General features: G+C 63.3%; 1 protein-coding gene across 1 annotated transcript in view; it reads right to left on the bottom strand.

The window, feature by feature from the left end:
• Positions 1-19: 19 nt before the first annotated feature.
• Positions 20-20,604, bottom strand: part of LOC117886399 (piezo-type mechanosensitive ion channel component 1-like) — a 67,610-nt gene continuing 47,025 nt past the window's right edge. Inside the window, exons 3-11 of the mRNA XM_034788142.1 lie at positions 19,555-19,677; positions 16,497-16,539; positions 15,760-15,922; positions 4,797-4,953; positions 4,343-4,556; positions 2,628-2,799; positions 1,963-2,067; positions 1,387-1,459; positions 20-208 (exon numbers count right to left, since the gene is read on the bottom strand). Of these exons, the coding sequence (XP_034644033.1) occupies positions 42-208; positions 1,387-1,459; positions 1,963-2,067; positions 2,628-2,799; positions 4,343-4,556; positions 4,797-4,953; positions 15,760-15,922; positions 16,497-16,539; positions 19,555-19,677 (1,217 nt within the window). The 3' untranslated portion in view covers positions 20-41. The remainder of the gene's footprint in view (positions 209-1,386; positions 1,460-1,962; positions 2,068-2,627; positions 2,800-4,342; positions 4,557-4,796; positions 4,954-15,759; positions 15,923-16,496; positions 16,540-19,554; positions 19,678-20,604) is intronic.

Here is a 20,604-nt window from a genome sequence, read left to right as displayed (position 1 = left end):
GGTGCACCCCCTGCCCATGTCAGCCCAGCCCACACTGGGGATCAGAGCTCCGGTCCGGAGCTGGTGCAGCCCCTGCCCAGCCGCTCGGAGCCCTGCCCCAGGCTCACCATCATGGCGATGAGGGCACAGACGTAGCTCTGGTTCATGATCACGTGCCCCAGCGCGTGCAGGGGCAGCCTTTGCCTGCGCCGCTCCGGCTTCTTACTCGCTGCAGAGAATCACAGGGATGGTTAGAGCAGCCCCAAAGCTGCCCAGAGACACCCCCAACAATACCAGGCCACCCCACGGCTCGTACCCATCACCTCCCAGAGAGGAGCCCATCCCACTGGGCACGAAGGCTCCAGCTCATCTCACAGCCCCGAAATCCCTCCCCCAGCCCCTTCACCTCCACCCCCCTGGAGGAGACAGAGTGAGGCTGAAAACTGGCCAAGCACCTTGGGACTGATGTAGATCGAGAGCGGCACCGACAGGTCAGGGGCCGTGGGGATCAGACAGCGATGGGCGTGGTACCCGGGGTGGGGGATCAGACAGCGATGGGCGTGGTACCCGGGGTGGGGGATCAGACAGCGACGGGCATGGTAACGGAGGGGGGATGGGCGCAGTACCCAGGGCCAGGGCAGGGGGCTGTGGGGATCAGACAGTGACGGGCGCGGTGCTCGGGGCCAGGTCGGGGGCCGTGGGAATCAGACAGTGACGGGCACGGTGCCCGGGGCCAGGTCAGAGGCCGTGGGAATCAGACAGCGACGGGCATGGTGCCCGGGCCAGGGCAGGGGGCTGTGGGGCCGTGGGGAGCAGACAGGGATGGGCGGGTGCCCGAGGCCAGGTCGGGGGCCGTGGGGATCACACCTAGGCAGCAGCACAGGAACAGACCCTCCCATTCTGCACCCCAACACCATGGGTAGCTATGCGACTCCTGGAGGGTGCACGTCCCTGCAATGCTGAGCTCTGACCACTAGGAGTCACCTTTGCTTCACCCCAACTGAGCTGAGCCCTGGTACTACTCAGCCAGCCCCGGCTGCTGGGGTCCCTTTAACACGAGCAGGGCTGGGGGGCAGCCCATGCCCACCTCACTGCCAGGGGCAGAGCAGGGCCCAGGGCCTGTGCCAGCCAAGCCCTGGAAACTCCCCTCTGGAGGCTGCACCATCCTGGGTGCAAGGAAAGGAGGTTCCTGGGGCGGGGGCTGCAGGCTTGGGGTGGGGACCAGCTAAGGGCAGAGGGAGCTGGGAGCCAGGCAAGTGGGGCTGCAACAGAGCCCTAAGCCCAGGGAAGTCCCGTGGCACCAGCGGCTGGCACCGCAGGGCAGTGCCCAGGGAGGGGCAGCTGCTGCAGTCACTCAGCTGAGCAGCTCCCCAGTGTGTCTCTCCTGGGCTGCTTACGGCCTCTTACCTGGCCCGATCACGTGCACGGTGCAGTTTTCAGTGTCCGCAGCTGAGGCCTCGGTGCCCGGGGACAGCATCCGCTGGGGGAGAGAGGAGTGGGGTGAGCCCCAGTCTGGAGAGCGTCAGGCCTGGGCATACGGGCTGTCAACACTAGGCGGCTTCACAGCCACGGAGGGTGCAAGGGGCAGGTCTGTGTGCTCCCCTCCTCCTGCCTCCCCCGCCATTATCTGCCCAGCGTGTTCTCTCTTTCTCACACACTCAGACGCACCCCTCCTGCGCCACAAGACCTCCCCCACCCAGTGTCCCCAGGCCCTTGACCCTTTCCCTCTTGCCCCCCCCATGGACTCTCCAGCATAAGGCACAAGAGCATCCCCCTTCCATGCCACCCCCCTCCGGCCCCTCTAACCCCACGAGCCCCTGGCTGGCTGGTGCTAACGGCCCAGCACCCCCCTCTGCCCTGAGGGAAAGCTGGGGCTGGCGGGCTCCCTGTCACCCCTCCGAGCCCTGGGGAGTCTCCAAAGGGCAAGCGCAGTACTGGGGCCCCATTCCCGAAGCCCCAGGGGCCAGTGGCTCCACTCCTGACCTCGGTGTCTTCTGCCAGGCAGTCTCCCTCCCTGGGCCAGCTCTCCAGCTCCACCAGTTCATCCTGGGGCTCCGCCGCCACCGCTGACGCCTCTGCCTTGTCCTTCTGGGGGGGGGAAGGGGGGGAGAGAGCCAACCTCAGCGCCTCGCTCCCACACGCACAGTGGGGCAGGGACCCCGGGGGGGTCTCCCCAGAGCCAGGCAGAGAAGGACTGCGCCCTCCCTGCTCTGAGCGGGGAGATTCTGGGAATGAGCCGCCTGGAGCAGAACCGTTCCCGTCCCTGCTCTGGACGCCGCTGCACATAACGCCCCCAAATCCCCCTGGCCACATGCCCCATTTCCCTCTCCAGGGTTCCCCAGCACTCTGCAGGGCACAGTCCGGGCCTGGCAGGGACCCCTCACTGAGGAGGACAATCTGCAGTGGGGCAGCCAGTGCTTTGGGGCTCTGGCCCCACCATGCTACGCAGCAGGGCGTGAAGAGTTCCACTTTCAGCCACTAGCTCATTGCTCTTTGTCCACATCCCCAGGCTGGCACCGGTGCCCTCTGGAGCACCAGCTTCTCAGCTGGCACGGCAGCTCTCGGCGGCACCTTCCCGGGTGCAGGGTAGGGCACAAGGGGCAGAATGGGCCCAGCACTGTGTTGTATACGGCCCCAGCGCCCCTCACCCGTTCAGAGGAGTCCAACTTCCTCAGCTTCAGCAGAGAGGCCACGGTGAAATACAGCACCAGCAGGACGCCGGGGTTCACGTAGACCGGCCAGGGGTGGCTGGTGTTGAGGAGGAGGGCGTTGGGGTTAGTGCAGTTTAGCGGCAGGATGAAGGCCTTCAAGCCGAATACGCTGGAGGGAGGAAGGAGGCGGCGTTACACCCCTGGGCGTGGAAGCAGGGCCAGGCTGGGAGCTGGCAGGCCAGGCTGGGTACGGAGGTGCCGGCGGCTGGGTGGGCTCAGGTACACGCTGATGCTCATTCACAGGCTTGCACCGGCCAGAGCGTGGGGTGCCCCAGTTCTGAGCACGCCCCAGAGCCCTTCTCGCTGCCTGGGATGCCAGTGGGAAAAGCAGCTGCGCTTTCTTCCACAACGGCACACTGTTTCCTTTGCTCCGTTTGCCGTTCACCGCCCCCCCTTCCCCGTCTGCCGCCTCTCCCGGCCACTCTCCAAACGGCACTGCCTGAGCCTTTCCCATCCCACCTCCTCTCTCCAGGGCTCCAGCCCCCCTCGCAGGTCATCCCTCCACTTCGGCTCTGTCCTAGAGCCAGACAGAACCCCCCTGCCGGCCCAGTGATCCACCCGACCGGGGGGCTCAGGATCGGTTCTCAGCCCAGCCCTCCCACCCCAGCATCCTCGGCTTTCCACATGGCCACCGCACCCTGAGCAGAGGTTCCCGCTGAGCTGAACCCAGCCATCGTACAGCTGAACCCAGGCAGTGACCACACAGATGCCTGCGCTAACCGACTGAGCGTCACAGCCCCACCGAGACACAGAGCAGGGCCGAGCCGGGCCGGGCCCACACCACACACAGCGAACCGGGGGCAGAGCTGGGACCAGGCCCTGCGCTAACCGACTGAGCGTCACAGCCCCACCGAGGCACAGAGCAGGGCCGAGCCGGGCCAGGCCCACACCACACACAGCGAACCGGGGGCAGAGCTGGGACCAGGCCCTAGGACTTGCTGGATCCCGGTCTGATTGGCACACTGACGAGTGGCACGTCCGGGGTCCCTTCACCGGCAGCTGCTTCCATCAGCTCCCCCTGGCTATGGGAGAGCTCCTCCTTGGTGACCCACAGGTCCCCCCTCCTTCCCCGGTCCCTCGGGGTGGGTGGGGGGACTATTCAGGGGAACCTTCTGGTACCGGAAGCAGGTTGCTAGGCAGAGTGGAGGTGGGAATATCACCAGTGGGAGATGGGTCCTCCCCGCAGCCGGGAATGGGGCAGGCGGCTTTACCCACCTGTGCTGCAGGACGAGGCCACAATGCCCATTGTCACCCGAGTTGGAGGGGCAGCCTGCCACAGGCGAGCGACGGGACGGGGGCAGGCCAGCCCGGCTGCAGGGGGGTAGGAGGGCGACGGGATGGGGGCAGGCCAGCCAGGCTGCAGGGGGTTGGGAGGGCGACGGGACAGGGGCAGGCCAGCCCGGCTGCAGGGGGAAGAGGGGAGATGGGGCAGGGGCAGGCCAGCCCGGCTGCAGGGGGTGGAGGGGATCTGGATAGGGACAGGCCAGCCCTGCTGGAGGGGATGGTGGGGCAACGGGACAGGGGCAGGCCAGCCCGGCTGCAGGGGGAAGAGGGGAGATGGGACAGGGGCAGGCCAGCCCGGCTGCAGGGGAGTGGGAGGGCTCTGGATGGGGCGTCAGAACACAGGAGGGAGGCCAGGCCCGGTGCCTTACCGTGCCCAGATGCTGGCGGGGGGGAACAGCCCCTGGATGAACGGCGCCTGGTAGCTGTAGATGCAGAGCAGGTGGCCGGCGGCGAAGACGCCCACCATGACGCACAGCGTGTTGAAGCCCAGGTGGCTGATGGGGAAGTGGCAGGCCCACCAGGTGCAGATGCCCACGAAGAGCAGGTAATAGATGCTGGAGAAGGCGGATGGCAGAGCGATCCCTGGGGAACGAGCCAATACCGGAGCTGCTGAGAGCTGCACTAGCCGGGTCAGGGCTGGGGCTCTCCGCCAGGGCCCTGCTATGAGACCCCAGGGAGGCCCCACACTTCAGCACCGACCAGGGGCAGTGCCAGCTAGGATGAGAGCCCCAGACTCATCCCATGCCCAGGCCACGGACCCTACAGTGACCCGGCGACGCTGGGCCAGGAGAAACGGGAGAGGACCCTCCCCCCGACACCTACCTGCCAGAGCCAGCAGCAGGATGACCAGACACTTCCCGACCGCCAGCAGAAGCCAGTGCGCCCTCACCCGCAGCGTAGCAGCCAGCAGCCCCTTTCGCTTCGCAGAGCCCACCTCCTCTGCAGCGCCTTGCCCAGCCGGCCTCTCCAGGTCCTCCTCCTGTAGGGAACGAGAGCCAGGCTGGGTCACCGCGTCCCTCGGGCCCTGCAGCAAGGGCGGCCGCAGATCTGGATGCCCTTGGTCGGTGCAGGGTCGAAATCCAGGGATCCAGCCCTGCACGCTGGGGGGTGACCCAGACACACACACCCCCACGCCCCGGCCCCACAAACCAGCACTCCTGAGGCTGGTGCGACGAAGCCCCGCAAGAGGCAGAGCCGGGGGCTGAGAGGAGACAGTTCCTCTCTTCAGAGGGCGTGGCACACACGTGGCCAAGACACCACTGACTAGTAGTTAGCGCGGGGGTGGGTGGGTGGGAGGATTCTGGAGTTCTATTCCTGGCTCTGTCACAAACGCACTGTGTAACCATGGATAAGTCACTTCCCCTCACTGTGCCTCAGTTTCCCCATCTTCCAGATACCTGCCTGGCTTGCGACCCCAGGACACAAAGGGCTCATTCTCCCTACAGTACAAAGGCGCTGAGCTAATCGGAGGCGCAGGATGAAGTGAGTTCTGGCCACTCGACGCACAGCAAAGCAGACAGACCCATGGATTGCACAGAAAGACGAGTCACGGCGCCCGCCAGGGAAAGGAGACCCGTCGATCAGTCTCCGTGCAGGGCACCGGGTGCGAGGTGTCAGAGCGAGGGAGGGCGGGAGCAGAGCCTGCGCTCAGGGATCAGTCGCGCTGGCTGTACAGAGCCCAGAACAGACATGGCCCCCCCAGCAACGTTGCTGGGTCCGGTTACCGGACAGGTCGGGAGGTGCAGGCAGCCTGGTCAGGCTGCGGTTTCAGCCGACGTGCTGATAGAGTAAATGGAGACAGAGGCGCCAGTTCTAGACCAGCCCCTGGCGCTGGCCCTATGGGTGGGGGAGGTTCTAGGGGTCTGGTTTATACGCCCATGGCCGGGCCCTTTCCCCACCCCACACGAGAGGGCTCTGCACCCCACCCCACGCTCATTTGAAGCAAAAAGCACCCAGGGTCCAGTGGCTAGAGCCCAGGAGTCGGGCTGGGCCTGGCTCTGCCCCTGAGCCCGGGTGAGTCCCGCCCCGGCTCCAGGCCTGTCTCCCAGCAGGAAAACGGGGCTAACCAGACCTGCTTTGCAGGGATTTTGTCAGACTCAGCCAGCTGGTGTTTTCGCGGGTCTCGGGTGGCAGGAGTTTGCTGCAGCTGCTGGGGAAGAGCGTCGTCTCCTGCTGGCAGAGGCGGCAGGCTCCCCCCCACGGCTCCCGGGGGAGGATGGCTGGAGAAGACACCGGTGTTCCAGGGAGTCGCAGTGGAACCCGCTGCCCGGCCTGCTCAGTACCAGGCGTGCCGGGAGCCACTTGCCCGTCTGCCTCTTCCTCCCTTCACTGCAGAGATTTCAGACAATGGCAGCCCAGCTGTGGTTACATATAAATGCCATGTGTGATCATCTGCCTGGCAAAGGCACCAGGGGGCAGCCCTAGGTACAGAACTGCCATGCCGGAGCAGGGCACGGCCCAGCCAGCCTGGTCTCCAGCCTCTGACAGTAAGCGCCCAAGAGAACGCTAGAGGTTTAGGGGCAGGGGCTTCTCCAGACCTTTGGGAAGGGGAAGGGGATCGGGGATCCCCCCGGGCTCCACTGCTCTCACAGGGCACTTTCCAGCCATCCATCGCAGCGGCATCATGCAGCACCCTCACCCCACCGCAGGGGAAACTGAGGCCCAGCATCGGGAAGCGGCTCCCCCACGGTGGTAGTGAATCAGTGGCAGAGCTGGGATGAGGACCCAGGAGTCCCGGCTCCCAGGTCTGTGCCGTGCCTGCTGAGTGACGCTGCCTACCAGACGACGAGCCAGGGCCACAATGTCCGGATCCAGACCCAGGCTCTTCCAAGGTTCTGGTGGGTCTGGTTCAGCCCGTTGCTGACAGATTCAGACCCAGACTGTTCGGGCTGGGCCGACCCATGAGTGGGGTGGGCGAAGGTGCCTCATCACCCCATGTTCAGCCGTGTCCCCCCTGGCCATACCTGAGCCTCCAAGTCAGAGAGTCCCAACCTGGGAGTATTTCTGGGTTGGGCCACACTACAGAGGGGTGCGAGGATGAGACAGGCTGGGGACCTGCCCCGTCCCATGGGGGTCACTGGAGACCAGCGCACTGCCCCAGAGGTTTGGTTGCTGCTAACTCACACGCCGCCTGATCCTCCAGCCATCCCTGCTCTGTGTGGCACTGGAACAATGGCCCCAGCCCCGCTGGGGTGGGAGCCAGCTGCCTCCGCGCTCCGCCCCGCAGCCCTGCACCTGGTCTTGTTTGTCTCATTAGCTGCTTGGACAACACATTACAAAAAGCCTGTTTTTCTTGGCGCTGCAGCCTGGGTTCCCAGCGCCGCCTTCCGCGCGGATCCATTCTCCCACCAAAGGTATTTGCAGCTGACTGGGCTCCAGCTGCCGCCTGGCACCGTCCAGGCCTGGGCGCCGGGTTCAGATCCAGTTCAGATTACTTCACGCACGCAAACACACCGAGGGCTGGCTGGAACCTTCCCCTGGAGCCCTCCCAGCCTTTCCACCCTCACCTCTGCATGCACCGCTGGCCCCCGCTCTGGGGGATCTGCAGCGAGAGAGCGCTTCAATCCGAACTGGAGGGGACGGGCAGCCGCGGAGAACTGGGCAGCTCCCTTCTGCACAGGTGGATGTGGCGATAGGGTCCCTGCTGTGCACCCAGGGGAGCCAGGCCTTCTGGAGGTGGAACCCCACTGAATTATGGGGGTGAGGCCCCCGCCAAGGAGTTCCATTTCTGCCAGCAGAGCTATGCCAAGGCAGAGGCTCTGGGCACCATCCATCAGCACCAGGGCGTCTCGCCCGCCAGGCTGCCAGGCCCAGGGTGGATCGCTCACAAGCGCCAGTCACAAAACAGGCCCCGGGACACATGGAGCGACAATTCCCAGCAATGGGAGAAAGCGAGGGCCCTTGGGGCCCCCTGGCCAGAGAGCAGGCCGGGGTACCGCGGGCTGCAGCCACACACAGCCCAATCAAAGGCACGAAGGAGCCATGTTCTGGGGTCACCCTGGCTGAGTCCCCTCCTTTGCAGTCTGAGCCTGGGCCCTCTAAAGTGCTGCTGCCGGAAGGTGGGCAGGGACTGGTCTCCATGTCTCCCGCGGTCTCCAGTGCCCAGCAAAGTGCCCGGTGCCTGGCCCCAGCCCAGGTCGGCTTGCCAAGAGCACTGGCCGGAATAACCTCCCCGCCCATCTTCCTCCCACAGCTGCCAGCCTCCATCAGCTCTGCGGGGCCAGCTCTGCCAGGCGCCCTGCTGGGCACTCCCCTTGGCTGGCCACGAGGCCAGGCCGGGACAGCCAGTGTTGGGAACAAAGAGAGATCAGAAGCCCCAGCTTCCCGTGGGACGTGGACACTTCCCCCCCTGCCTCCCCATAGGGGGCTGGAGCAGCTGAGACTTAACTCCCCAGCCTCCGCGGCCCCTGGCTCGCCCGGGTCCAACCCGAGCTCTCCGCAGAGCACCCAAGAAATGGCGTTTCCTGGCAGCAGCGGCTGGTGCAACCCCGCGGCCGGCGCAGCTGTGCCAGCCACCTCGCTGGGCGACGTTCTCACAGGCCAGTGCCAATGGGAAACGAGGCCTGGCCGGCCCTGAGTCAGACTGGGCTCTGTCTCCTGTGGGCCGGGGGCACAGAGGGTGGGGAGAAGCCCCCTGGTAGCTTGGCCAGAAGCAAGCAGAACGGTCTATCCCCAAGCAGCCGGCTTTGGACAGGCCCCTGCCAGAGCTGCCTGAGTACTGGGGAAAGCGGCCAGGCCGTATCTCACGCTGCTTTACAATCCTTCTGGCATGACGCCTCGTGCCACACCTGGAAGGAGGGTACCGGGGGCACTGCCCCCATCTCAGAGACGTGGCACTGCACCGCAAGTCAGGACACAGCCAGAACCCAAACCCGGACTCGCTGCTTTAACCACTAGGCCCTGCTCCCACCCAACCCACACAGTACTGGACACAATAATCCACTCGCACCCCCCTAAAGGCCACCCCACGCAGGGTACTGGTGACTGGGTCTCCACCCTGGGTTGCAAGCTCAGCTCTCTGCCAGTGAGTCTATCCAGCCCAGGCACCAAGCAGGGACAGGGGAGCTCTACAGCGCTCAGCTCTGGGGTCCTGAGCTGGAATGAGTTTGCTGGGTCTCTACCTAGTCCCGGTCTGGACCCGTCCCAAAGCCAGTTGGGTAGGACTGGCAGCCTTCAGCCATGAAAGGGCTGGACTAGGCCCAAGGCAGAGCTCTGTGGGATGAGCCAGCCCCCCTGAACCACCCCTGGGTGCAGCAATCAGCCCCCTCTGGCCAGCAGGGGCAGGAGAACACCCTGACACACATCCCCATCGTGATCGCTGGCCCCGTACAGCTCTGAGGCGGGCAGGGCAGGGCAGGGCGTTGGGCTGGGAGAAGCTGAAGAGTTAATGTTCCCAAAGGGCCAGGGCCTGCGCCCCCGATGCCAACCCAGGTGCGGTGGGCCTGAGGCTGGCCAAAGCCCACATCCCCCGCGGCGCTGCCCCCAGCTCCGCCTTTGCTTTCTGCCCTTACAAGCGCCCCAAGGCTCCCCGACAGCTTGTGGTGGCAGCAGGGGGATATCACTGAACACGGCACCCGGCAGCTCCCACTACCGCGAAGGTCCCCAAACAAGCCAAACCCCCAGTGCAGCCCGACAAGCATCTCCAAACCGCAGAGGGAAATTTCCTTCCCATTCCCTCCTGCCAGCGTGGCCCTCTCTCCCTTCGTCTGCCCTCCAGGTACCAGCTGAGGTCCCGGAGGGGCAGAACATGGGGGGATCTGGGGATCCAGAAGAGGCAGGAGGCCCTGCTCCCGCGGCCGGGGGCTGCTCAGCCGAGCTCACTCAGGAATGTGAATCTCGAGGAATGTTCCCAGGGGCCAGGGGCCGTGCCAATCCCAAACGCAGCCCAGACGCTGATTCAGACGATTCCTGGGACTGCCCAGGCAGCTCCTGGAACTGCAGGCACCGCTAATGAGGAAAACATTGTCCATCTTGGCAGGACGAGCGCTCCCAACCCGAGGCCCCTACCTCTGAGGGACTAGGGGCAAGTCAGCTGGAGGAGAGGGGGATCGGGACTGGTAAGCACCAGAGACCTTTCCCATCCCATGGCCACTTGCTGCCCTGGCCTCAGTCCTGTGTCCCCGTCACAAAACAAACACCACACTGGGTGCCGCTTTGCTGTTAGGCTCAGCGGAGAAGCAGGGCCCCGGCGACTGTTCTCTCCACTGGGGGGTAGCCCTTCCAGGGCAGGGGCCCGGATCAGAGCAGGGGAAATGCAGTGCCACTACCTGCACTGGCAGTTCCAGTCTGCAGGCTCTGGAGCTGCTGGTCCAGCTCCTTGCACCAGCACTACGCAGAAGAGAAGAGAATTCTCTATGCCATATATGATTCACCCGTGGAACTCACTGCTGCAGGGTATTAGTGAGGTGAACAACAAGGGTTCCAGATGTCTGTGGACTGCAGCATCAGAAGTACTAGTTGCTAGGATATAGTTACTCAGGCAACTGATCCTCAGGCTTCAGGCCACAAGCTGATCACCAGCTGAGGCAGTAAAGCATCCTCTCCCAGGGTGTAGACTTAGCCAGGTGCATTGTGGGCTTTTCCCACCTTCCTCTGAAGCACCCAGCACTGGCCTTTCCTGGAGCTAGACGGACCAATGCTCAGTTCCACAGCTGCAATTCCTAGGCTCCCACTTCAGGCTTCGCGTGACTGGCTGCGTCTAGAACGCCAGCTCCTCAAACCCAGTAGTGACCTCCTGGCCCCATCAGCTGGCGTGGCAGCGTCCTGCCCCACAGGCACCTCTGGCTGCGCTGGCCGGGGAGGGACCTGCCTGGTTGATTTGTTCAGTGCGGAGGATTCGTTCCACTGGTCACAATTCAGCGGGGGGTCTGACGGGATGGGACAGGAGGGGCTTTCTGTGCTGAGCAGCGTATCCCTGGCTGCAGGACAGCACAGCAGGGAGAAGGCTGCACGTACCACTCTCCAGCCCCCAGACACCCCTGGCTGCGAGCCCCGGAGCCTGGGCTGCCCCAGCTCCCTCACCCAACCGCGAATCTCCAGCCGAGGCCATTCGGCCAAGAGGGCTCCCCGGCTCACAGCACAGAGGGGCCATGCCCGTTTCGCGGGGGGAGTCACAGTCCTGGCCCCACGGGCCAAGGCTTGCACACTTCGTTTACACGCATGCTCGCTGATCAGGTGACTGGGTGAGTGAACGCAGCCAGTTAGCCCCGGGGTCACAGGTACAGCAACTGCCCAGGCAGGTCAGCTGCAGCTCAACTGGACAAAAGTCTGGTCCTCAGTCTCCATCCTGACCCCCCCCCCCCCACACACACACCCCATTCCCTGATGCCCCTGTGCCCCTAGCCAAGACCCTGAGGACCAGGGGGAAAGGCAGGTGGGGGGCAGAGCAAACTGCTTTGGCTTCCCCTGACGTGGGCACCTGCACAAGCCCCTTCGGCAGCCTCCGGCCCACAGACTCCCAGGGACCAGCTGGGCACTTCCCAGGAGAGGGACAGCTGGGGCAGCCCCTGCAGCGCCTGGCCCCGAGGACAGCTCTCCAGCACCGCTCCAGTGACCAAGCCCAGGGCTGCAGCAGGGGCTAGACGGGAAGGCCGCAGGACAGGGGAGACTCCAACCAGCCTTCCAGGAGCAGCAAGCGGCGACACTCAGCCACCAGCCCATCTGGCCCTGGCCCCAGCTGCAGCCTGGCCTCTGGCGAGCCCCGCATAATATCGGCTCTGTTACTCGGGCTGTTTGCTAGGGTCCCCATGGTAACCGAGGAGCAAACACGGTCCCTCCTCTGCTGGGTGACTCACCTTGAGTTTGCAAGGTGCCAGGAACGGGGTGGGGGCAGAGGAGCAGGAGCTCCCTCCAGGTGGGCACGGCAGGAACCCTGCCTGCGTCACCCCCCGCGCCAGGCAGCAACAGCCCCACACCCGGATTCCAAACCCTCTGGGCAGCTGAGGCCCAGCTCTGCCAATCCCCCAGCTGGTGACGCAGCTCCCTACCCCCGGCCCAGCGTGTGGGGTCCTGGGCAGGACTAGTTCTCCTCTGGCTGGAAAGGTGGAAGCACACGGCTGTGCTGGACTCTAAGCTGCACTGGGGCAGGGCCTCCTTCCCCCGTCTCAGGGCACCAGGGGTGTCCCGCTGCCGGCAAGGCCAGGCCTGGTGATTTCGCTCGTGTGCCATTTTCTTGGTGATTTTCCCAACAAACAGCCCTGAGTTCGAGGATGGGGCGGTTCCAATGGGGAGTCTGGTGGGTCAGATGTTTGGGGTTTGGCCTCCAGAGAGTCCAACGTCCAAACCGTTCCCAAATCAGCAGGGGCTAGAGAAGCCCTGGAGCACCCACCCCGCATGTCCTGCCTGCTCCATGCTTGGGCTGTGTGACAGGCTGGACAGAACTCTGCGGGGTCTGGGTCTTGGGAGGATGCGCAGAAGCAGGAGGCCAAGGCGTCCGTGTGGTTTTGGAGTAGAACCGAACCCAGTCTGCACTGGCAGCGCTAAGACTCCGGTTATCTGGACAGACTCCCTGAAACGTCCTTTGTGGAGCAGAGGAAGTGTGGGGTGAGTGCTGGGAGGAAACCGCTTGGCTGGCTCTCCCCGCTGCGGAGATCATGTTTCGCTCGAGGCCGGCGGTTTATCGGCACTGTGGTCGTGCTGGTGCTTGGATCTGCCTGGGGGTGGACGGGGGCAGTTTGGGCAGTGTGAATGCGGCACTGCGCCAGGCGCGCTGGGCTGGCTCCATCGGCAGAGGGAGCTCCAAAAACAAGGTTTCCAAGACGCCGGGAGTCTGGAGTTGGCAATGGCCTGGACTTGCAGCTCAAGGCTGGGTGCTAACTCAGGGATTGGGGGCTGGCGGCAGGGCCCAGCAGGGAGGGCTGGCCTCCCTCTCTAAGACCAGGACGGGTTGGATCAGAACAGCACTGCAGGAGGCTACGACCCCTCACTTCGCATGATCTCTCCCCAGCGGCCTCGGCTCGACGCAGACTCACTCCTGCAGCTGGTGGCCGTGGGCCCTGCTGATACACGGGAGCTGTCTGACGAGCTAACAAAGGCTCCAGCCGGGGCTATTGGAGGGAAGCATCTGTCTGGGATGGGACCGACTGGCCTCACCCTTCCATTCGCCCCCACAACAGTTCGGATTCTCTGCCATCCCACCAGGGCACCCTGTGCCTGTGGCAGAAGCAGCCGGCTGCTTTCGATCCATGAACCAGGCTCACAGGACACAGGCCAGGGAGTACCAGGATGGGTGGGGGGCCTGGCCTTGTGCCCCACACTCTCTGTGGGGTTCTCCCGCACCTGCCTTGTGGCCCCTCATGCTCAGGGCCATGCAGAGGGGGCTTGGGTGAGTCACGCTTGGAGCAGCTTGTGGATAGCTGTGCCAGGATCAGCCTGGGGTGCTGGTCTCCTCCCTCAGGAGAGTCTTTGTGGTGCCCGAGAAGGGCAAGTCAGCTGGGGCTGGCCCCTCCCTTGGGCCCTTGATGTGGTTTGCCACAAAAGGCTGCCAACAAACCGACCGAGAGGAGCCTGCCCGTTCCGATGCGCAGACGGGCCCTTGGGCCATTTGCAGGCAGGACAAAAGACAGCTGCACTGAGCTGGGAGTGCAGGTGATGGGAGGAACCGAGCCCCACCCAGGTCTGGGGGCTCCCTCCCCCTGCAGTCGCAGGGCGTCAGTCGGGGGGGGGTGGGGGGAAGGGCCCAGCTGACCCCGCTCAGTCAGGCCAAGGGAATCAGAACCCTCTGCCCTTCTAGAGCCGTCCATCTGCCTGAGGCACTTTACAAACCAATGGGGAAACTGAGGCACGGGGCAGGGGAGGGCCTGGCTCATTGCAGTACAGCAATGCCAGAGCTGGGAATGGAAGAGCTGCCCAGTTTCTAGTCCTCTGCTTTAACCCCAGCTCATGTCCCATTCCCAGAAGTGTGCCCAGGGAGATTCCCTCCCAAATCCACTGGGAACAAGGGGTGCCTGAGCCTCCTCTTCCAGAGAGGGAAACTGAGGCACAGGAACGGACCACAACTTGCCCTAGGTCAGATGACAGAGGCAGCGGTGGAGCTAGAAATAGAATCCTGCTCTCTGACCCCACAGCCCCAGACCCCGTTCCCTGAACTGGGCTGCCTCCCCTCTGGTTCTTCCCCAGGCCACGGCATCCAACAGCACCAGCGGTTAGCGACCTGCCCTAGCCACGGGGGGGCACCGAGGGGAAGGGGTCAATGGGTCAGTCAGCAGCGGAGATCCAGGGCAGCCGGGCTGAGTACACCACGTGCCCCCCGTCCCAGGGATGGGTCCCTCCCAGGCCCCAGAGCTGACGAGCCCTTCATTCGGAGAGGGTTTGCAAGGCCAACGAACGCAAGGCCGGCCGCGCAGCGGGCATCTGGTGCAAGCGGGAACAGGCCAATCTCTCGCCGCTGGCTCTGGGGGCTGGGGCAGAGCTCGGCGCAGCGTGACGCTGAAGGATCTGCACTGTAATGAGCTGCGAGGGAGTGAATGACTCCCCCCGGAGGCAGCGCTGCCAGACTGCGGTTCCCAGGGGCGCAGGTTCGCTGGTCCTGGCTAATCCCATTAGCACATCTGTTCCACAAGTGGTCTCTGGGGCGTCCTCGGCCAGGCCAAGCTTCCCAGGCTCGCAGCTGGCTCCAGCGGCAGCAATCTGCAAAGCTGAATAATGCCCAGGGGGGCAGCTCCTGTGCTCAGCGGTGGGCTGGCTGCAGACAGACCTAGCCCCTTCAACTCCTCCTCGGGGTCTCTTTCCCAGGCGCTCAGTGTCAGCCAATGGGATTCACCCTGGACGAGGGGGATTTTAAAGGGCCGGGACGGTACCATAAATACAGCTTTTTCCAGCTCTCTAACACCTTCCGTCCAAAGGGCTCTCCGGGCTCTGCACTGCACGTGCCAGGCCCTCTGAGCTCATGTACGCAGCTGCGGGAGAAGCAAGCCTCACGCATGCACAAGGATCCCTTTCCCCCGACACTAAACAGGGAAGTTGCCCCATCGCTGGGGGGGGGTGTGTGTGTGAAAAATTCACCCCCACAGCGCGTCGTCAAGCTGACCTAACCCCTGGTGTAGGCAGTGCTAGGTCGATGGAAGAAATCTTCCGTCCCCCTGGCTACCGCCTCTCGGGGAGGGGGATCCCCGCAGCGCTGCAGCTGGGCCGTTTCAGCATTTCAAGTGTAGCCAAGCCCTGGTGCCAGGCAGCCACCTCTGGCGGTGGCCGGTGCCCCTGTTTAACAGGGCAGAACTGCTCCGCACAGGAAGGACAATCCCGTCTCCAAGTGAATGCAGCCGGTTAGCTAGGCTGGGGCCCTGGGAAGTGCAGGGCTGTGGCTGGCAAGGAAAGGAAATACACCAGCTGGGGACCCAACACTCATCATCCTGGGGCAGGTCTGGCCTGGCCCGTGCTGGGAGCCCTGCCCCCACCACACAGAGCGAAGCTGCAGACACAAGTCAAGGCCATGGCTGGAGGATCCCAGTGGCCATTGAATGGTTCTGTTGAAGTCCAGACTCTAATGGGGGTCGGGGGAGGTCATTCCTGAGTCCACGCCCTGCTCAGGACAGCTCCCTGAAGTCGGGGGGGCTGTCCGTGTGTGTGTCTGGTCCATCGCCTGAGACACAGCCAGCCAGTCTGGACAAGGCCCTGGGGAAGTACCCTGCCCACGGGAGGGGCTGGCAGAAACCCGGGGCGGAAAAGCCTGATGGCTCTAACCCAGGGCTGGAGCGGTTCACCAGCTTCCCAGCAGGGACCCCGCCCGGGCCTGGCACCCGTCTGTCAGAGACGAGCCATCTCAGCTCGTGGAGTTGCAGCATCTCACCTGTTCGAGGGGCTCGAGCGACTCCAGCCTCCGGACACGCGCCGCTGCGCTGCCCTTGGGCACGAGGCGGCGGCCCAGGCCCAGGCAGATGGCAGAGACCAGCAGGATCCCCAGGTCGGGAGCCACCAGGCGCACAGAGTTGGGGATGTCGTTTAGGTCCAGCCTGCGAGGGAACGAGCCGGGAGGGAGAGTTAAACACTCCCCTGCTGACAGGCCAGTCCCTCGCGCTGTGTGAGACCCACGGGAGAGGCCAGTGAGAGTGGCTGGGGGGGACCCACATGGCTCAGCCACGGATGTGGGAACAGAACATCAGGGAGCAACATGCCCTGCCACGTGCTGCTGCTGGCCACCCCACAGCTCCCTCTGGTTCTGCCTCCGCCAGGCTGGGCTGGAAACTGGGACAAGGAGACAGCTCTAACCGGAGCCTGCGCCCTCTGCCAGCACTGCAGCCAATGCCTCGAGTCACTGCAGCGGCACGCGGGAGCACACAGGCGGTCCCCGGCCCTGGCCTGTGGCACCACACGGTGCTTCCGAGGAAAGCGTAAGGCCCAATTGTGGGGACTTGCCTTCTGAGCCTCCCCCCGGCCATCAGTTCAAGGGCTGGAGCAGGACACCCGATGGCCCCAATCACAGCAGTGGTGGATTTCTCAGACGTGGCCCCAGAGGAGTGTGCGTGGGGCCACGTCCGAGAAATCCACCACTGCCCAAGTGCCACGACGCAGAGATCTGCCCCTTACCTGGTGACCCCAATGTGACGGGCGAGCGTTTCCCACCTGCTGCCTGTGGGGAAGCAAACAAAGAGGGAGTGAGTCTGGCAAACCCACTGGGAACTGGCACAGATGCCAAGACATTGCTGAGCCCGGCAGCAGCAGATGGACAGCGTCTGAGCAGGGGAGCGGATGACAGAAGGCACATGGCCAGCGGAGCCTGATACATAGCAGGTGGCAGCCTGCGGTAACTCACCAGCTTGACCCTCACTGGCCAAATGGCTCAGAACTAGAATGTTTCACCTCAAGTAAGTGTGGCTAGTGCAGGCCTGGCTCACCAGACCCAAGTGTGCAAAACGGCATGCACGAATCTGTGCAAAGCTACTGCAAGGGCACCTGGGAGGGACCAGTCAGACGGTTATTTCTGCCGCCTGCTGTTTGCGCACCCAATTACGGTCAGAGCCAATGCTAAACACTCCACTTCGCCCATAGAAACGCCAGGCTCAGCTCTCTAGATCTCACATTTATACAGCATCTTCCAAGGAGCTGAAAGCTCTTTACAGACTAGCCAGGCAGGGACCGCTTTGCCCACCACTGAAATGCGACCACCTCCGCGGTGGAACGGGGCGGCCGTCTAACAGTTTCTCGGTATCCGTTGAGGAGAGAATAAGAAGAATCTTCAATCTAGCTGAAACCGCAGGGGAATTTAGGAAGCAAAGTGCAATGAGCAAGGTTGGAATTGGAGCCGGACACCGGCTCCAGCCCTGCTCCAGCCCTGCTCCAGGGGGGGCTGCCGTAACCCCAAGTGGATCAGGACCAGAGCGATGCCATCTCACTCTTAGCCCTGCAGCTGGATCCCCCATAGGGCACATGGGGTCCCGGCCATATTTGACCCATCAAGGATTAACGGGGACCTTTGACTCCTGCCTCACGCATTCCCAATGTGCCCCCGTCATGCAGGGAATCTGTATCCCTATCGCCGTGCCGGGCACTGCGGAGTGCATCCTTCCTTCCAGGGCGCCCTGGCTGGGAGCAGAGCCCGGCTGGCTGGGACCCCTGACATGTCTGATGATACTGGGGGGGCACAGACTGATCCCCTTGAATAGCAAAGAGCCCCCCACAACCCTGGCCCCAGGCTGCTGCTGGCTCCAGCCATGTACACAGCACGTGGGGATGTGGTACTGCTCGGGAGGACGCCGCCAGCAAAGCCCTTCTCCCTATCAGGCCCGTAAGAGTGAGAAGGGCCGGGTGCCAAGAACAGGAGCAAACGCCAACAGGGCCAGCGGGGCTGCCGAGAGCTCCGACGCCACCCGCTCTGCAGCTGCTTAGCGAGCTCGTCTGAAGGGTCAGCGGGTAGGGGGAGCTGCTCCAGGGCAGGGGCCGAGGGGAAATCAAGTGCCACAGCTGCAACCCCCCGTCTCCGCAGCGTCTCCGACCCGCAGCCCTGGGCGGCGCAGCCCGGCACGTACGTGCCATCCGTCCCAGCGTCCCTCTGACTGTCCGGCCATCTAACGGACAAGCATCCCACGAGAGCAGCAACAGTGACTCTCCAGCGCATCTCAGCACCCAGCAGGACCTCTAAGAGTGCCCCCCGGGGACTGGCACACCAGGGGCTTTCTCCTTCTAAAAACACTCGCAGCTCAAGGGCCAGGGAAGTGGCGAACGTGAAACCTTAGTTCTGACGTCACATTCCCAAGGCTCGAACGGTCTCTCCCGCTTTGCTGTATCCTTCACGAAAGGTCAGATGGCTGTTTAATGGGGCGGAGCAGGCTGAGGTCTCTGTACACCGACCCCTCCCCTTGTTTGACACGGTTTGATGTAGGACACCGTGGGCTACGTTCACACCTTTGGCTCATACTATCCATCTAAACGAATACAACAGGATGAGCCGGGAGCACAGGAACCATCTGCTGGCTGGGCCAGACCAAAACAAAAATAAAAACATATGGAGATATACCTATCTTATAGAGCTGGAAGGGACCCCGGAAGGTCATCGAGTCCAGCCCCCTGCCTTCACTAGCAGGACCAAGTACTGATTTTGTCCCAGATCCCTAAGTAACCCCCTCAAGGATTGAACTCACAACCCTGGGTTTAGCAGGCCAATGCTCAAACCACTGAGCTATCCCTCCCCCCAAATAGGGCACTAGATAGTCCCAGCTCAGCTGATCCAAGCCCCTCCACCCCAACTCAGGGCTGGAACAGAACAGGCCAGGGGGCAGGTACATCTCCTTCACCTTGACAGTTCAGGGAGCCAAGCAATCGGATTGGCCAAGCACTGTCCGGTGACGCCCAGCCGACACCTATATTCCCGGTGGATTCCAAAGGAGACACAGGAGAAGGTGGTTTCTGGGGACAGTTGTGGCTGCACACCCCCCTCTCCCATCACTCCCTCTCCCCTTCCTCTGCCCCCTGCTGCTCTGGGGAGGAAGCTCTGTAGGGTCTGGGGAAGGAGGGCCCAGAGGGAGCAAGACGGGGGCACTGGCTGCAGGGAGCACCTTGCTGGGAAAGGAGGAAGTTTGGGAGTAGGGGGACGTTTCTCCCACTGGCTTTCCTGGCTTGCCGGGGAGTGGTTCACTGGTGTGTACTGTACACAGCCCTGACCGGGGGAGGGGGAGAGGCTGCAGAGCAAGTGGCGGAAGCCAAGCCTGGCTTTCCATAAGGGAAACAATTTCCTACTGCCTCCAATTCCGCTCGGAGACGAGCAAAGGCACTTGCCAGAGCCCCCTTGTCCCCAGAGACCAAACAGACTCCGTGTCCACAGGCCACGAGAGAATCCAGTGCGGACAGAACTGCAGGGGCTGGAGGGCAGAGGCACACGCCTGCCTGCCCCGCTCCCCTCTCGGCCAGCCTGCGCCCAGCCGGGGATGTTGTTCGACAAGTGCATGTAAGTAACCTCTGAAAGCAAAGTGCCAGCACTTCGGGAAAGCTCGCGCTGGGCAGCAGGACGGAGCCCAGGGGCATCTGGCAAGGCAGGTAGAGAAGAGCAGGGGACATGGGGCGAAACGGAATCAATCCAGGAGCTACCACTGAGATGCAACCAATATTTACATTTGCCCCCAGACTGGGGAGGAAAGGGCTCAGTACTCACAGTTCTGTCCCAGCAGCTGGCCCAGATCCGGCACAGTGTACAGGCATATCTGGAAGACCAAGTGGGCAGTGAGGAAGAGGATGCTGGTTCCCAGGAGAGCTTGGAGGAGACGGCCTGTGTGCCCTAGAAGACAAAAATAACGCCCCCATTTATTAAATCATCCTCCTTGCTCCCCTCCCAGCTGAGGGCTTTTTACACTGTGGCTAGCATCTTTGTTTTACAGAGGGGGCAAGAGAGAAGCTGGGTGACTTGCCCAAGGCTCTGCACCAAGACAGTGGCAGAGTTGGGATCAGAACGCCAGTCCCCCCTGCTCTAACCACTACACCCCGCAATGTGGGTGATGTTTCCAGTGCCAGAGAATGACTGCGTCTCCCACAAACGCTCAGCCAGCTGCGTACAGGGGACTTGACCCACTGCTGTGCAAACGCAGGCCTGCCCCCGGCTCAGCCGTTGGAGGGGGTCAGCGCACACCACGCTCTAGCTGTGTTTGCACTGCGCCGGAGGTGGCTAAGTTATTCCCGCATTCCAGCGGGGTGCTCGGACGCCAGCATCCTGGCCAGCCCCCGCTGTGGCTGGTGCACTGCTCCCCAACACACGTTCCCTTCACAGCATCACAGACTGGGAGCAAAGTACACCAAGCTTCTGTACAAGAGCCCCTAGTCTGGGGTCTCAAATCCCACCCACTGACCACCAGGGGGCACAGTCAGAGCACACTCCCCACCCTGTCCTCTGCAAGCTGGGTCCCTGCGTCTGTCCTCACACCCAAGGGCTTGGGAGAAGCAGCCTCTGAACATTTCTGGCTGAGCCTCCAAACCTTCCAAGGTTGCTTAGCCCAGGAACGTGGTACCCTGCGTGCTATGGGGAGGGCTTATGACTTCCCGTAGGGATCAGCCCAGGGTAAATTCCAAGCGCTTGTACCTGGAAACAAACAGGCAGAAGAGCGTCCACACCAGCCCTGCAAAGGTGCTAGCTGCCTTGAGTTATCGGCAATGGATTCCTTCAAGGCAACTCTAGCAAAGTCACACTCTGAGCCCAGAATCAGGAAGGCCC

Source organism: Trachemys scripta, chromosome 13, assembly GCF_013100865.1.
Source record: "Trachemys scripta elegans isolate TJP31775 chromosome 13, CAS_Tse_1.0, whole genome shotgun sequence".
In the NCBI taxonomy this organism is placed as follows: Eukaryota; Metazoa; Chordata; order Testudines; family Emydidae; genus Trachemys; species Trachemys scripta.
This window is presented reverse-complemented; position numbering and strand designations above follow the sequence as displayed.